We start from the raw sequence: 15332 nt of genomic DNA, 5'->3' as shown, positions 1-15332 counted from the left end.
CCCCGCGGGGACCGCCGCTCGCCCCCGCGCCCCGCTCCCCGGGTGGCCCGGCCCGGCAGCGCCGCCCCGCCCCGGCCCGGCTCCGCCCCCGGCCGCCGCTCGCTGATTGGCCTCCCGCCGCTCCCGGGCGCCGCTGCTCCCCTGCTCCCCTCCTCCCCTCCGCCCGACGGCCTCGCCACCTGGTCCGAGGATTCCCCCGAGGGGACCGAGGGGCTCGGCGCCGGCGGCACCCACCGGGCGGCGGGGCCGGGCGCGCGGGGGCGCAGGGCGCGGAGGGGGCGCGGCGGGGGCGGGAGGAGGGGAAGGTGCGGGGCCCGAACTTCTGGAAGGACCAGGAAACCTGCGGGGAGGCGGCGGCTGCGGCCCTCGGGGCGCGCGGGCGGCAGGTCGCGGGGAGCGCGGCGGGGCGGGCGGGGCGGGCGGGGCTGGGCGCCGCCACCCGCTCACCGGGCCGTGCCCTCCGCCGCCGCCGTGGGCGCTGCCGCCGCGCGCTCCGATCCGCCTCTGCCGCCGCGGCGGCCCGGAGAGGGCGGCGAGGGCGAGGGAAGAGGAGGGACGTGCGCTCCGGAGCATGAAGCAGCATGTCCGATAAGATGTCCAGCTTCCTCTACATAGGGGACATCGTGTCCCTGTACGCGGAGGGCTCGGTCAACGGCTTCATCAGCACCCTGGGGTAAGCCGGGGGCGGGGGCGCCGTTCCCAGCCCTGCCCGCCCGCCCGCCCGCGCGCGCGCCCCCGCCCCGGGGTCCTGGCGGCGCGGCCCGGGCTCCCCGCGGACTGCGCCCGGGCGCTCGCTGCGCGCCGGCGGGGAGCTGCCCCGGGAGGCGAGGCTTTCCCAGCCGCTTCGTCATCCGAGCTCAGAGCCGCGGCAGAAAAGGAGGAAGTGATTCGAGGGCCCCGAGACAGGGCCCTCGCCAAGAAGTCTCCTCCGCTCCTGCACGGGGCGTTTGGGTTGACGTGTCTGCGTCCCCTTGGGGGTGCGGCAGACGCGCGCCTCGACCACCCTGGAGCCCCCCCCGGTGCCCGGGCCGGCCTGGGTGGGAGCCGAGCCCGCGGAGCGCTGCCGGGAGCCCCAAGGTGTGGCTTTGCCCTCGCGGGGTGGCTCGCCGTCCCGTCCCCGCTGGAGTAGTTTTCTCTGGGCTGTGCCAAACGCGGACTTGGCCCGGCGTCAGGGGTGGCCTAGGGACGAGGGCAGCGCTGTGACCCCTCACGGGTCCCCAAGGGCCTCCTGGGTTCCAGAGCTCGGACGGGCTTTTCCCCTTCTCGGGCCTTGGCCCACTGAAGTCCTCAACCTCTCCTGGAGCTCAGCCGAGTGCAGGGCTCTGGAGACTGGAGTTGATTTATGAATGGGGGAAATATGTCTGTAAACATAGCATGTGCTACTTGCTGAAATAGGACTTCCTTGATGACTGGTGTTTTCTCTCTGTCCTGACTGTGAATGCCGGTTAGCAGCTTAAATGCACAGGGCGGCGCATTTTGATGCGCACCCATTTCTTTCTTTCTTTTTCTTTTTATTTCTTTTTGGTTACTTTATGGTCTCAGTACTTAAGACTGCCCCGTCTTCCAGATTTCAGGCTGCGGAACTGGTGTTTCCACTCCTGGTTGGTCACTGTTTTCTGCTGTTAGGTTTTAGGGCACATGACGGAACATGCAGTGTCCTTGGACCGTGACTGTGAGCCGTATTATAACGGAGTGACAGGGGACGAGGAAGTCACCAGGACTTAAAACAGCTTGTGTTCATTGTGCATCTCCCCTAACCGGGGAAGGAAGGCAGGGGGATATAATGTTATCCCTGTAAGGCGGATGTTAATTGTGAAACTGAAGTTTGGAAGAAAAATGTATCAATGGCCAAATGTCTGTGTTGGGTTTGTTCCTGACAGTATCGGGTCAGGTTTTGCAACCCCAGCAACGTTTTGCAGATGAACTGGGCTGCACTTCACCTTTTCCCATCATAGACTCTCTGGGTGGTGGTTAAGCAGGAAATGCCCAGGCCCAAAATGTTTAGGGTCAGATCCTGGCGAAACCACATGTGAACCTTAGGACCCTGAGCAAAGTTACAAAATTGCTCTGTATCTCAGTTTCCTCATGTCTGAAAATGGGAATGAAAGTGGTTTCTGCCTCAGAGGGCCGTGGGGAGGAAGAAGGGAGTTAATACATGTAAAATGCTTAGCACAATACCTGGCACATAAAAAGCCCTTTGGTAGGTGTTAGCTATTGTAATTATCACTACCTTGGTGACTGTGAGCAATAGTTACACTTGCAGACAAAATAATGAAAAGGACTAGGAATAGAGCATACAACCTAGACAAATAAAAGGCCATGTTTTTGTAGTATCTTGTTCAGCAAAGGTATGTGTTTGTGTACCTATACACACATGGGGCTAGAGATGGTAAATCAGGAAGCTGCAACTCTAGCGGTTGTGCAGTCTCTCCTGCTCATTTTAGAGATCAAGGAACCGAGGGGAAAAGAAACGAAACGACTCGCCTAAGAATCAAGACATTAATACCCAAAGCTGAAACCGTAACCCTGTCTCCAGATTCCCAGCAAAGTGTGTGTTTCTTTGGTTACACATCATAATAAAAATAAAGCCTTGATAAAAGTAAGCTCGACCTTTAATGAGGCATATGTTTCTAGAAATATTTATCTGTATCCAGTATTTCTTGCTGGTGTTTTGAGGGCTGAGTTTCCTTAGGATGTGTGTAATAGTACTGTTCTGTTAACAAACCGAGTCTTGTTGAGGTTCCTATGACAAGACCTCTGTGCAGTTCCCTTCTAAGGTGAGGAAGGACCTTTAGAAATGCTGCCCTTGATGAAGCTGGGTGCTTTGGATATTCTTTTTCTCTAACTTGGGGAGCTAAAAATTTGTTTTAAAGTTTCTGATTGCTGTGTTAGCTCTTTATCTGCTTGACACTTGATAGCATGGTGGTTTTTCAAATTCAGTCTGAGGGAGTAGTTAATGAGAACTTAATTTACACAGCATTTCAAGGTAATTCTTGGTAAAGGTACTTGTCTGTAAAGAAATTTTGTTTGCTCTTAACATTTGGTGTGGAAGGGAGTTTTGGAGGATATGCATTGTTCTACTTAGCTTTTTTTTTTATTTATTTATTTTTTTTTTATTTTTTTATTTTTATTTTTTTTGTTCTACTTAGCTTTAAGGAAGTTTTGCAATAAGGTAATGAATTTTTCTGCTGAAAAAAAAATCAGGTTCACTCTGTGAGAGTTTAGCAGGCTTCTCAGAGGTACTTCCTACTGGAAGTGTGGGAAGATTTTCATAGGCTCTGTGACCCAGCTTCTAAGTTCGATTTTTCAAGTCTGTGAAAATTAGAATGTCCCAGTTGCAAGGATTTGCATTTCCTCTTTTTTTCTCCGGTTATTCGTTAACCAATACTTACCTGGTGTTTCTGAATCCGTTTGTTGCTGACTGAAGTGTTATACTCCCAGCTTGTATAGGTGCAAAAGGGGCCCAGTTTGTATTTTCTTTTTTTTTTTCCAGTTTCTATTTTCTAACTTAACTTTTCATCTAAAGACCTATTTAGGAAACGATTATATTGATTTAAGGAGGGACGCCTGGATGGCTCAGTAGTTTAGCATCTGCCTTTGGCTCATGTCGTGATCCTGGGGTCCTGGGATTGAGTCCCCCACTGGGGTCCCCACAGGAAACCTGCTTCTCCCTCTACCTATGTCTCTGCCTCTCTCTCTCTGTGCCTCTCATGAATAAATAAATTTTAAAAACCAAAAAAAATTGATTTAAGGAAAACTGCTTTTTTATTTATTTATTTATTTATTTATTTATTTATTTATTTATAGATTTTATTTATTTAAGAGGGAGAGAGAGAGAGCATGAGAAGAGAGAGTGGCAGAGGGAGAGGGAGATGGAGAGGGAGAGGGGGAAGGAGAGGGAGAAGCTGGTTCCCCACCAAGCAGGGAGCCTGAAACAGGGCTGGATCCCAGGACCCCTGGATCATGACCTGAGCTGAAGGCAGACGCTTAACTGACTGAGCCACCTAGGCGCCAGAGGACTGCTTTAAATCCTAGAGAATGGGGATCCCTGGGTGGCGCAGCGGTTTGGCGCCTGCCTTTGGCCCAGGGCGCGATCCTGGAGACCCGGGATCGAATCCCACGTCGGGCTCCCGGTGCATGGAGCCTGCTTCTCCCTCTGCCTGTGTCTCTGCCTCTCTCTCTCTCTCTGTGACTATCATAAATAAATAATAAAAAAAATAAAAAAAAATAAATCCTAGAGAATGAAGATCCTAGAGAATAAACATATATTGTAAATAATTTTTTGCTAATGGTACATTTTAGGATTGTCATCTTTAATTTTTAAAGGGAAGGGGGGGAGTTTTGGAATCTGCTGTACGATTTCAAATGCAGTGGTAATTGTTCCTTCTGTTCTTTTAAAGTTTCGTTATCCTGAGACTGACTTTGCTGGCTGTTGCGATATCGGACACTTCATATTTCTGGGTCCATCCACTTGACCAGTTGTTAGATGCCATGGAGTGGGAATGAGCATAGCAGAACTTCCGGGATGGGTGGGATAGAATCAGGGAAAAGGTATTTAACTCCGTCATTATCCATCCTCCATAGGATTGAGAGGTTTAGCAGATGACATGTATGCATCTGTGTGTGTGTGTGTGTGTGTGTGTGTGTGTGTGTAAGTGATTGCTGCCTTTGGTTTGAAATTTCATCATAGGATCTACTAAGAATCAACACCCACTAGTTAATGCCTTAGTCACTGATGCAGTGACTGCAAAGCACCTTCAGAGTCTCTTAGCCAGCGTGCCAAAAGGTTGGGGCCCTATTTTTACTTTCTGCTTGATTTTGGCCAATTCAGTGAACTTTTCAGTGCCTTTGTTTCCATGTTCAATGGCAGACGTGAGGTAGGGTGGTGGTGTGTCACATAGTTTATAATTCGTTCCTGGGATGAATGAAACTGCAAATGTGTGCCTTTTATTGTTCCAAGTTACAGTCCCGCTCCGGTTAACGTTTTTGATATTTAAATATTTGCAGATTTGTTTTATTATCATCTTCTTTTTGTCATTGAATTATGCTACTCTTATTATAGTTTTAAAAATCTTTCCCTTACTAGGACTATCTGATCAGTGAAGAGTCAAATAGATGAAGCAAGGAATGGTTATGGTCCAGTTTTATTTCAGAATAGTTTGTAAGTTATCTTTAGTCTTCCAAATAGAAGCCTTCAGATTAACAGCCAGTATTTCCTGCTATCATTAGCTATGTAAATGTAACTTTGTTTTGGCTAAGGCATATGTTATTGTGATCAAAATATCTAAAAATCCATTGAATATTTGCATGCCCTGTTCAGTGGGGAGGAAGAAGACCGTAGAATCTTGAATACTTGGTTGTTTTGGAAAGTCTAAGGGTTAGTAGTGTCATGTTATGGAACTTGAAATCTGCTCAAGTACAGAGACACTTTCTTAAGTGGCGAACATAAAGTCTATTTTAAGCTAAAAGGTTGACTGTTTCATAAACTTAGAAGTCATTCTTTTTGACCCTCTTTTGTGGAGAGAGCTCAGGCAGGTAAACAACCATCCCTCCTCAAAGGCCCCTGATGCTTCGTTCTGATAGACTAGAATTCACAGAAAAGTGCTTAGCCTTATTCTGGGTTTAACAGAAGATTTTTTTTTTTTTTTGGCATAGGTAGCACATTTCATAAGCACATTTTTCCCTTGGAACTGTTTTTGTACAGATGGAATATAGATAACTCACAGAAAATAGAATACTATAGACTCATAATTTAAAACTGAAATTCCAGGCACAGGGTGTGTCTTCATATATAAATCTAGAAGAATAAGTAATAGTGGACTTCTATGACAAAATTATAGCACAATAGCCGAATGACTTTTATTCTTTTTTTTTTTAAACACCAGTTTTTGGTAACATCATCAGATTACAATGAGAAGTGAAATTTTATGATCATTCATTCATTTAATGGATAAAACTGCCTTTCAAAGGTATTGATGCCTTTTTTTGTGGTTACCTTTCTACCCTCATGCAGATTTAAATAGGAAAGTTTTCAATATATGCCTTCAGAAAACCGTAATTCTAATTAAAGAAATACAAAACAATATGTATAGAAAATAGGGAAAGAAAATAGAGCAGCATAGTAAGCACTGGTGGCACTCATGGTGAATGGATAGGTGATTTTTATTTTCATTTTTGTATCTCTTGTATCTCCCAGATTCTATATATGTTTCTTTAATTAAACATCTATTACTGGTATAGTCAGGAGAGTTAGTTAAAGTGAAAACGATATTTTTAAAGATTTTTTATTACTGTTGGTCAACAGTATTTACCTTAAAAAGCATAAATAAATTATTGTCCTGGTCATGGGCAGTGAAGGAAAACTATAAACTAGGAAAACTATAAACTAGCATCTGTGTTGCTGAAATAGATGGTTCTATGTCTACCATAGCCAAATTTTTTCCTATTATTTGCTATCATTGGCATTGAAAATGTATTATGGAAAAATGTTTGTCTGGCCAGTAATGCTGAGCAATTATGAATGATTGGTTTAACTTATGCACTAAATAGATAGTTTGTTTTATTTTAGAAGTCTGTTTACACATGCAAGAAGCATGCACTTTAGCATGGCTGACTTGTTCCTGTTTGTAATCTTAGTAGTCACTATGGTACTTTTATTTCCTGAGTCAGCATCTATAGGCAATAGTTTGTGAAGGATTTCTTTTTGTGTATGAATAATTGAAATGTTTTCATTAAGTATCTTCAAAATGGATGGATTAGCTTTTTCAAAATTCAAATTAATAATTGGCTAACAATAATTATTTTATAGTTTATACAACATACATCCACAGAAATCCAACCCTGAATTGAGAATAAGTTAAATTATGAGGTTATTTAGAAAAAAAATTTAATCATAAAATTGAAAATGTGTTTACATCGTGAATCAAGCCTGGTAACTTGTGATGTTGTTTATGCAGGAGCATGTTGCAGATGGAATAATTAATTCATTCAACAAACATTTAATGAGTCCTGATTATGTGCTTGGGATACAGTGGGAAGAGAGGCTAGATTTTTTTTTAAGTTTATTTATTTATTCATTCATTCATTCATTCATTCATTCACGAGAGACACACAGAGAAGCAGGCTCCATGCAGGGAGCCCAATGTGGGATTTGAACGCGGCACTCTGGGATCACGCCCTAAGCCAAAGGCAGACGCTCAACTGCTGAGACCCAGGCGTCCTTAGATTTTTTTTAAAGATTATATATATTTGAGAGAAAGAGAGAGAATGGAGGGAGGAAGGGTGATGGGAAGAGGGAGAAACAGACTCTCTGCTAAACTGAGAGCCCAAGGTAGGGCTCAATCCCAGGACCCTGAAATCATGACCTGTGCCAAAGGCAGACCGTTGACCAACTGAGCCACCCAGAGGCCCAGAGATCCTACATCTTAAATGGTGTTTAATTATTATCTCCAAAACTAAAACTGTCTTTGAGAATTTGTAGTAAGTAGATTTGTTTGAGAACTTGGCGAAGATCTATGGGAGAGTAAATGTACTGACACCTTCTTTGCTCTCAGTGCTGTAATTACCACGAAGTAAGGAACTCTCATTTTAATCTTTGTTGCCTAGCACCTCACACAATTCCTGTTTTATAAATATTTGTGAAATCAGTGTAGTAACTATTTAGTGATGGAGGTAAGATTGATATTGAATAACCATAACATAAGGCAATTCTTTTAAAATGTCATAAAGATGATTAAAAACAGTGTTATTATGAAGTCAGAAGAGGATTCATTGCTTCTGGCTGGTATGACCTAGAGAGGGCTTCTAGAAGGAGGTGGTATTTAAGCAGAACTTTGAAAGATCTTTAGGATGGATATTTGTCTCAAGTCTATACCCATAATTTGAACATGTATTCTGGTACTTTTTTCTTCCATTTAGAAAGAAGCTTGGTGAAATTTCACTGTCCATTTTGATAGCTCCAAAAAGGAAAGCAAATAATTTGATACTTTTGAGATATGAAGAAATAGAAGAAATGATATAAGAACATATTTTATCCTTATTAGCAATTGTAAGATGTTTTAGTTTGGTTCAGACCCTCTGACTTTTTGCCTCCTGCTGCCTGTGACTGTTCAGCACACACACACTCACACACACACACACACACACACACAGACACACACACACATTCCCACATGGTATAGAATACCTTTCATAGGTTCCTATGAATGCAGAAAAAGACTTAGGGAGTGAACAAAGCATAACTTGAATACATGTCTAAATTCTTAGAATTCAAATGTGTTATTGAGCTTCTTCTATCTATTAATTAGTAGGTGTTTGAGCTATTAAAATATTCTCATAAAAATTTCTTTGTGAAAATTATAAAATGCTGGACTTTTGTTATGTATTAGTTTTCCAAAAACAATTCCTCAACAGAGTCCTAAAGAAAACTGAAGGTTTTTTTTTTTTAAGATTTTTATTTATTTATGAGAGTCAGAGGGAGAGAGGGAGAGAGAGAGAGAGAGAGAGAGAGAGGCAGAGACATAGGCAGAGAGAGAGACAGGCTTCATGCAGGGAGCCTGATGTGGGACTTGATCCAGGGACTCCAGGATCCCGCCCTGGGCCAAAGGCAGGCGCTTAACCGCTGAGCCACCCAGGCGTCCTGAAAACTGAAGTTTTTAATTAAGTAATTCCTAGATATTTAGTGCTCCAATACCTTGTGGTAATGACTAATCTTGAAACAGTCACTAAGAGCAGATATTACTACTCTCCACATCTTATCTCCTATTGAAAAGAGGATTCTTCATATTATGCAAGGAATTACATGGATCATCAGAGCTAATTATAAGAGCATAAAGAAACAAAACTCACAGAAAAACCAAAATATAAAACTGGACGATAAAGTTGTTGATTGACTTTTCTAGTGGCAAATCAAAGTATATTACAGATGTCTCCTGCTCTCTGAAAGTTCACTTTACCCCATTAAAAAAAAAAACCTACATTAATACTTGTTTTCACTAACTGAAAGAAATCCAAAGAGGATTTTTGCATTTATGAAATGGTAATTGCTTCTTTGCTTTATTTCAGTTTGGTTTATGAAAGGTGTCATAGGAATGCTCTACTTTCTGATGGGGGTGGGGTGGGGAGGGAACCTGTTGTTTTGTAAAAATTGCAGAGAATAAAGTGATCTCCAACTCATGTTCGAACTCACATTTAATTACATTATTTACAAACCTTGTACTGAGTTGTCTTGGAACTCTTGAAAAAACAGTATATCAGTATCCTTTGCTATCCTAATTCTCACCACCCTGTCTCAAAAGCCCAAAAGACTCGGAAAGCAAAAGATACTTGCATATTATTTTCCCACATGGTTAAAGCCTAAGAATCAAAAGTCTGTAAAATATATTAGAAGTAAGGTTCTTAAAAAAAAAAAAGAAGTAAGGTTCTTTTGTTTGTAAGGAACAGAAACCATCCCTGGCTAGCTTAAGCAAAGAAGGAAATGTTAATTATAAGGATACTGGAGGAACTCCAAGAAATTGAATGATGAGCTCAACAACTGAGCAATAAGAAAGGCCAAAACCCAGGGCTGCTGTGGGAATCTGTAGAGCAGAACTTTCTCTCTCGAGTCCTGCCATTCACATGAGTTGGATCCAACAATTCCTATACTCTACATCTTTCTTCTTAAATTTCAGAATATCAAGTGATGGAATTTGGGTCCATTTGGATTATTCACTTATGTGAATGAAAGAAGTGATAGTGTTTAATTACCAGAAAAGTCACTGAGCAGGGCTCTCTGATTTCTGCCAGCTTCCAGGCAGTCTGGTGTGGGGAGAGCTAAGAGGAGTGTGAGCTTAGATCACCGCTTGCTTAGTGGGTAGATTAACGGTAACTTCTTAGTGCTTTTCTAAATCATAACTGTGGGAAAATATATTTAACATACATTTTACCATCTTAACCATTTCAGGTGTAAGCATTAATCAGATTTAAGTGTTGTGTAGCCATTGCCACTATCCATTTTCAGAACTTTTTCATCATCCCAGACAGAAACTCTGTTAACTGTTAGACAGTCACTCTCCCTGCGTCTTCTCCTCCTCTCTGCAATTCCTAGTCTACTTTCTGTTTCTAGCAGTGGAATTGGTGGGTCATTGGTAGCATATTTAACATTTTGCCTCAGCCTTTCCTATTCTCCTTGTCCTGCCTTACCCTTTCCTCCCCATACTATCTTATTACATACGGTATAATTTACTGTTTAATGTATCCATTGTTTATCACCTGTCTATAAACTCTTCGTAGGTAGGTATCTTTCTGTTTTGTCACTGAATATCTCAAGTGCTGGGCTCCATAAATATTTATTGAATTAGGATATGTATATTCTCAAATCCCTAAGTAGCTGTTAACATCAGCCCTCCTCTGGAGAAAAGTCAATGTAATTGTTCTTACTAAATGTTTTGAGAATTCATATAGGTAATTCTTTTAAAACAGATGAAAGTTGTCATTGGTTTTATGGTGCCATTAAATCTTACTATTATAGGTAGTTTAATAATCTCTTGGGTCATATCTCTGTACCTACCTGGCCCAATATGTGATAAAACCTACAGTCTGGAAAAAGTAATGTATAAAGTCTTACTTAATGGTTTGTGTATTAGAGCCACATTAAAGAAAAGTTGATATTTCTGAAAGTTCAGTTTTGTTTTTAATGTGTGCAAAGGGTGAATTTGTAAGCATTTTATGAGACAATTTCTTACTTTAAATGAGCTCTTTCCCTTTGTGGATGGTATATAACATAACACATCCAGAGAGTTATTTTGCATTTTAACTGCTATGGGTAAAAAAGTTTAGTTGGAAATAATTTGCTAATATGAAACTGGAGAATAGTTGGGGGAATTTATAGAACTGAAGAAAAATAAAAGAGGGCATATAATAACATAATTTTTATTTTTGAAATTTAGCAATAAGTGTCTAGAAAAGGATAAGCATTTAAATATAGGTTGAGAGAACAAATGGTCAGTGTTTTTGTTCTTCATTAATGTATATTCTGTTTATTGACCAAGTCTGTTAGAATGTGGTTGGCCTCAAGCTTATTCTAAAATATACATGTTTGGCCATTCTTCTTAAGAACTTATAATTTGCCAGAGTTGATATTTGCTCTTATTCTTGGCATCTTCACTGGTAGCAGTGTACAAATAAAAACTTCTCTGAGGGTGTATTTGCATATAGAATAGAGAAATAAGGTGAAAATGATAGATATGCACAAATTACAAAATAATTAAAAGAGTGAAACAATGTCCTTCTATTTCCTTGAGTTATAACGTGCCATGATCATCTATGATAGGTGTGTAAAATGTAATAGCTTTAGAAAAGTACTTTTGAGATGAAAGATACAAAACATTATCAGAGTTTTGCTTCATTTCTGTAATATCCAAGTCAATTCAGTGGAAGTACATCATACCAATTAAATACAATGACTTAAAAAATATGTTACACAGGGCACCTGGGTGACTCAGTGGTTGAATGTCTGCCTTTGGCTCAGGTTGTGATCCTGGGGTCCTGGGGTTGAGTCCCACATCGGGATCTCCACAGGGAGCCTCCTTCGCCCTCTCTGCCTCTCTCTCTGCGTCTCTCATGAATAAGTAAATAAAATAAAAAAATATTACACAAATCACCAACACAGTTGCATTAGGGATCCAAAATAAGTTAATGATTTAAGGACTAGTTACTTGTGTTTGGCTAAAGTGTTCAAGGTCACTGCTGATATCAGGGACATAACTACTTAAACATTTGCATTTCAAGTAGATTTTTGGCTTCAACCATGTTTTCAAAGAGGGTAATTTCAAACCTGGTTGTTAGAATAGGAAGGAAATGTAAAGAAAGGAATTTTGTTGTAGTAAGGACTCTATACTTGTGTCTAGGAATGGTAAAAATTGTGACATTTAAGTCAAATTGAGCCATGTTGTCAATGAAAGTGTTAGTTATTTAAAACTTTACTAAATTAATCCATCTCTTCCATCTCTAGGATTAATAACAAATGAGAAAAGGGCCTTTACTTACCTTTCTTCCCTATTTACCTGGACATGATTTAATAGTTGAGTTCAATTCTAAACTCTTGTAAAGAATGAGCCTCCTTTCCTGAGCAGTACAAATGAAGTCATTGTTATCTGTTAGGGTGAAACACAGTGCTTATTTCCACTGTTAGCTGCTACAGAATCTCTCAGAAAGTCTTTTAAAATATTATCAAATTGCAAGTATAAAAACACTTTTTTGTTATTGAGGAAGCTGGATAAAGAATTGTTTAAGTAAATTGTCATGTAGGAGTTTTGCGAGGCAGTAATTACTTTGGCAATAGTATATCAATTTATAGTATGACAATTTTCTAAAGAGTAGATCAACATTTGTTTTGCATATTTTTTCAAAATGGAAGTTACAATTAATGTGATAAACTCTAAAGAATTGATGCCAACTGTGTCATTTAGTTTGAGTCCTATTTAAGTTAGCAAAATGCATTTTAATTTCAATTTCTATATCACAGACAGCTAGTTATTCTCTCAAATTCATTTTCCCTTTCTTTCATACTAACAGAAGTATTTGAGTTTGTGGGTTACCCATAATAAAGACCACATTTCACGTGCTTCCTTGCAACCAGAGTGGTCATGGACTGAATTTTGAGGTCAGGCCTTTAAAGGAGACTTCTACTGGTTCCCTCCCTCCCCATGCTGTTTGCCATTGGGTTGATTGTAGTATGAGCAGGTTAGAAGCCATCTTGAATTAGGCTGATGGATCAATATATTGGGAATATTAGAGCATCAGCAAATGAACCTGTGCTCTGGATCTCCTCACATCCTGGCTTGACCACATTCTAAGAGAAGATAGGCAGATAAAGGCCAGATCATATATTCCCCATTAGGTAATGTGAAGCCATTGAAGGATTTTTTTTAAAGATTTTATTTATTTATTCATGAGAGATACAGAGAGAGAGAGAGGGAGAGAGAGAGAGAGAGAGAGAGAGAGAGGCAGAGACACAGGCAAAGGGCAAAGCAGGCTCCATGCAGGAAGCCTGACTTGGGACTCGATCCTAGGACTCCAGGACTCCAGGACCACGCCCTGGGCCAAAGGCAGATGCTCAACCACTGAGCCACCCAGGGATCCCCCATTGAAGGATTTCTAAGCAGGAGAGTGAGATGATTAGGTTTTGCTCTAGGGGGATCAGACAGTGGTAAAGAGAAAGAATAGAATAAGGTTGCAAATGGTAGGCATGGGAGGAATCCGGGTCCTACATGAAGGTAGCCTGAACCAAGGAGCTGTACCTTCTTAGACCTAAGAAGTTTTACAGATTGAAATATTTGCTATGACTTTTGAGGCTTTATTTTAAAAATGAAACACACAGACTTGAAAGAAGTTTCTCTTTCATTTGCTTATGTTTGGATAAAAGGTCATTAGCCCAGTACAACTTCAGGCTCTCCTGGGCTCTGAGAGAAAAGCTTCTTGTTCTATGCTTTCTTTCTTCCCCTGGCTCTTTTTGGCACGATGCCTGCCCTCCGTCCCCCCTCTTTGAGTTGCACATACATTCTGAGTTCCCTCTTACTTACCACAGGGCCTTTTGACATGTTTTCTTCTCTGTCTGGTAGGTTTCCCCACATAAGCCCATCCCTTTCGCCTAATTTATACCTGTTCATCATTCAGATTTCAGCTTGTTGATCTTTTGCAATGAACTTTTCCTGATCTCCAGGCTGTGTGAGCTCCCTTTCTATATGCTCATACAGCACCATATTTTTTCCCTTGAGAAAACTTGCCATAGTTGTGGTTTTAATTTTACTTAAACTCTGTAAGAGCAGAGCCCGTCAGTTTTGTTCACAATTATGTCTTCTAATACCTCACACAGTATCTGTCAGATAGTAGGTACTGAAGAAATTTTGAGTTTGATTCAGACAAACTTGGTTTCTTTCTTTCTTTTTTTTTTTTAAAAGATTTTATTTATTCATGATAGACAGAGAGAGAGAGAGAGAGAGAGAGAGAGAGAGAGGCAGAGACACAGGCAGAGGGAGAAGCAGGCTCCATGCAGGGAGCCCGACATGGGACTCGATCCTGGGTCTCCAGGATCATGCCCTGGGCTGCAGGCGGCGCTAAACCACTGAGCCACCCGGGGGGGCTCTTTTTTTTTTTTTTTAAACAAACCTGGTTTCAAAGTAAAACTCTTCTTGGTATGACCTTAAGAAGTTACTTAATACTGAAACCTCAATTTCTTTATCTGTAAAAGTGGGATTATTCCTTAGCTTATATTGCCATGAGATTAATGGGAATTAACATATATAAAACACTTAGCATCAAACTCTTACCATCAGGCACCCAAAATTAAATATGTAGAAACTGTTATTACAACAACTGTATTGTAACAACTGCTGTTGTTATTACTATTACTTTTATTGTTACTATATTAAAAAAATCAGCTAGAGTCTCCTTTTGGAAGCTTGGTTGAGTTCATGTGTGTTGATGTTCAAAGTTCTGCTGAATTATGTTTATAAAATTTTTTAGTAAATGAATTTAAGCTAGTATTTGTTTAGTAGGCTGTTCAAAGGCACACTACCTTATCTATTATTTATTTTGGTTTTGGCTTTTTTTTCTTCCTCACTTCGATAATGCACGTTACTAAATTGCAGGCACTTATATTTATCTTTTATTACTGGTTTGATGCCTGCTATCCTTTTGATGTAATGCAAACACCTGAAGTGTATCAACATTAGTAATAACCTTAGAACTCCTTGGCATATATATACCTTATCTTCTTTGACTAGACTTTTCAAGTCTTGTTACATTTTAAAGATAACATGTTATTTTAGTTGCTGACATTTCTTCCCTGGTAGGACATAGTGGTAAAAGGAAACAATTTTGTTTTATTTATTGAAACAAAAAAATGTTTGCTTTGGAGCCATTAGGATAGAGATTTTACACAGTTTTCCACTGGACAGCTGGTGCTACTGTATCTTCTGTGGTTTCCTATTGGCCAAGAACTCCTAATGAACATCTGTGACTGGTAGAGGGATTAGCAAAATCATTTCTCTAATTCAGATAATTACTTGGTTTACAAATAACAAATTTGCCTAGGATAATCTTGTTAAATTTTGAATAGTGACTAATCAAATAATGATGGTTACTTATCTTGGGAACACTAATGATTTTTAGACAAAATCATAGGGATCTGAAAGGCATGGAGTGTGTTCTTACTCCTGCCTCTTAGATCTACCTAATGAACAAAAGTACATAGGTTCTAGCCTTTTTTCAGTTAGGCCATAAAAGAAGGTTTTACTACTTACTGGAATCTTAGTATATGTATGCACACAAACTATTGAAGAATCCTTATAAAT

At 40.7% G+C, this 15332-nt stretch overlaps 1 protein-coding gene across 5 annotated transcripts in view; it reads left to right on the top strand.

Moving 5' to 3' along the window:
* Nucleotides 1-425: 425 nt before the first annotated feature.
* ITPR2 (inositol 1,4,5-trisphosphate receptor type 2) overlaps nt 426-15332 on the top strand; it is a 471510-nt gene continuing 456603 nt past the window's right edge. For 3 of the 5 annotated variants that reach the window (XM_041735326.1, XM_041735324.1, XM_041735322.1), the window contains exon 1: nt 426-673. In XM_041735326.1, coding sequence (XP_041591260.1) covers nt 582-673 — 92 coding nt within the window. In that variant the 5' untranslated portion in view covers nt 426-581. The remainder of the gene's footprint in view (nt 674-15332) is intronic. The other 2 variants (XM_041735323.1, XM_041735325.1) reach the window with 2 other exon arrangements.

The sequence above is a fragment of the Vulpes lagopus genome, chromosome 21 (assembly GCF_018345385.1).
Source record: "Vulpes lagopus strain Blue_001 chromosome 21, ASM1834538v1, whole genome shotgun sequence".
Lineage (NCBI taxonomy): Eukaryota > Metazoa > Chordata > Mammalia > Carnivora > Canidae > Vulpes > Vulpes lagopus.
The sequence above is the reverse complement of the archived record's forward strand: the minus strand, read 5'-3'. Positions and strand labels throughout refer to the sequence as shown.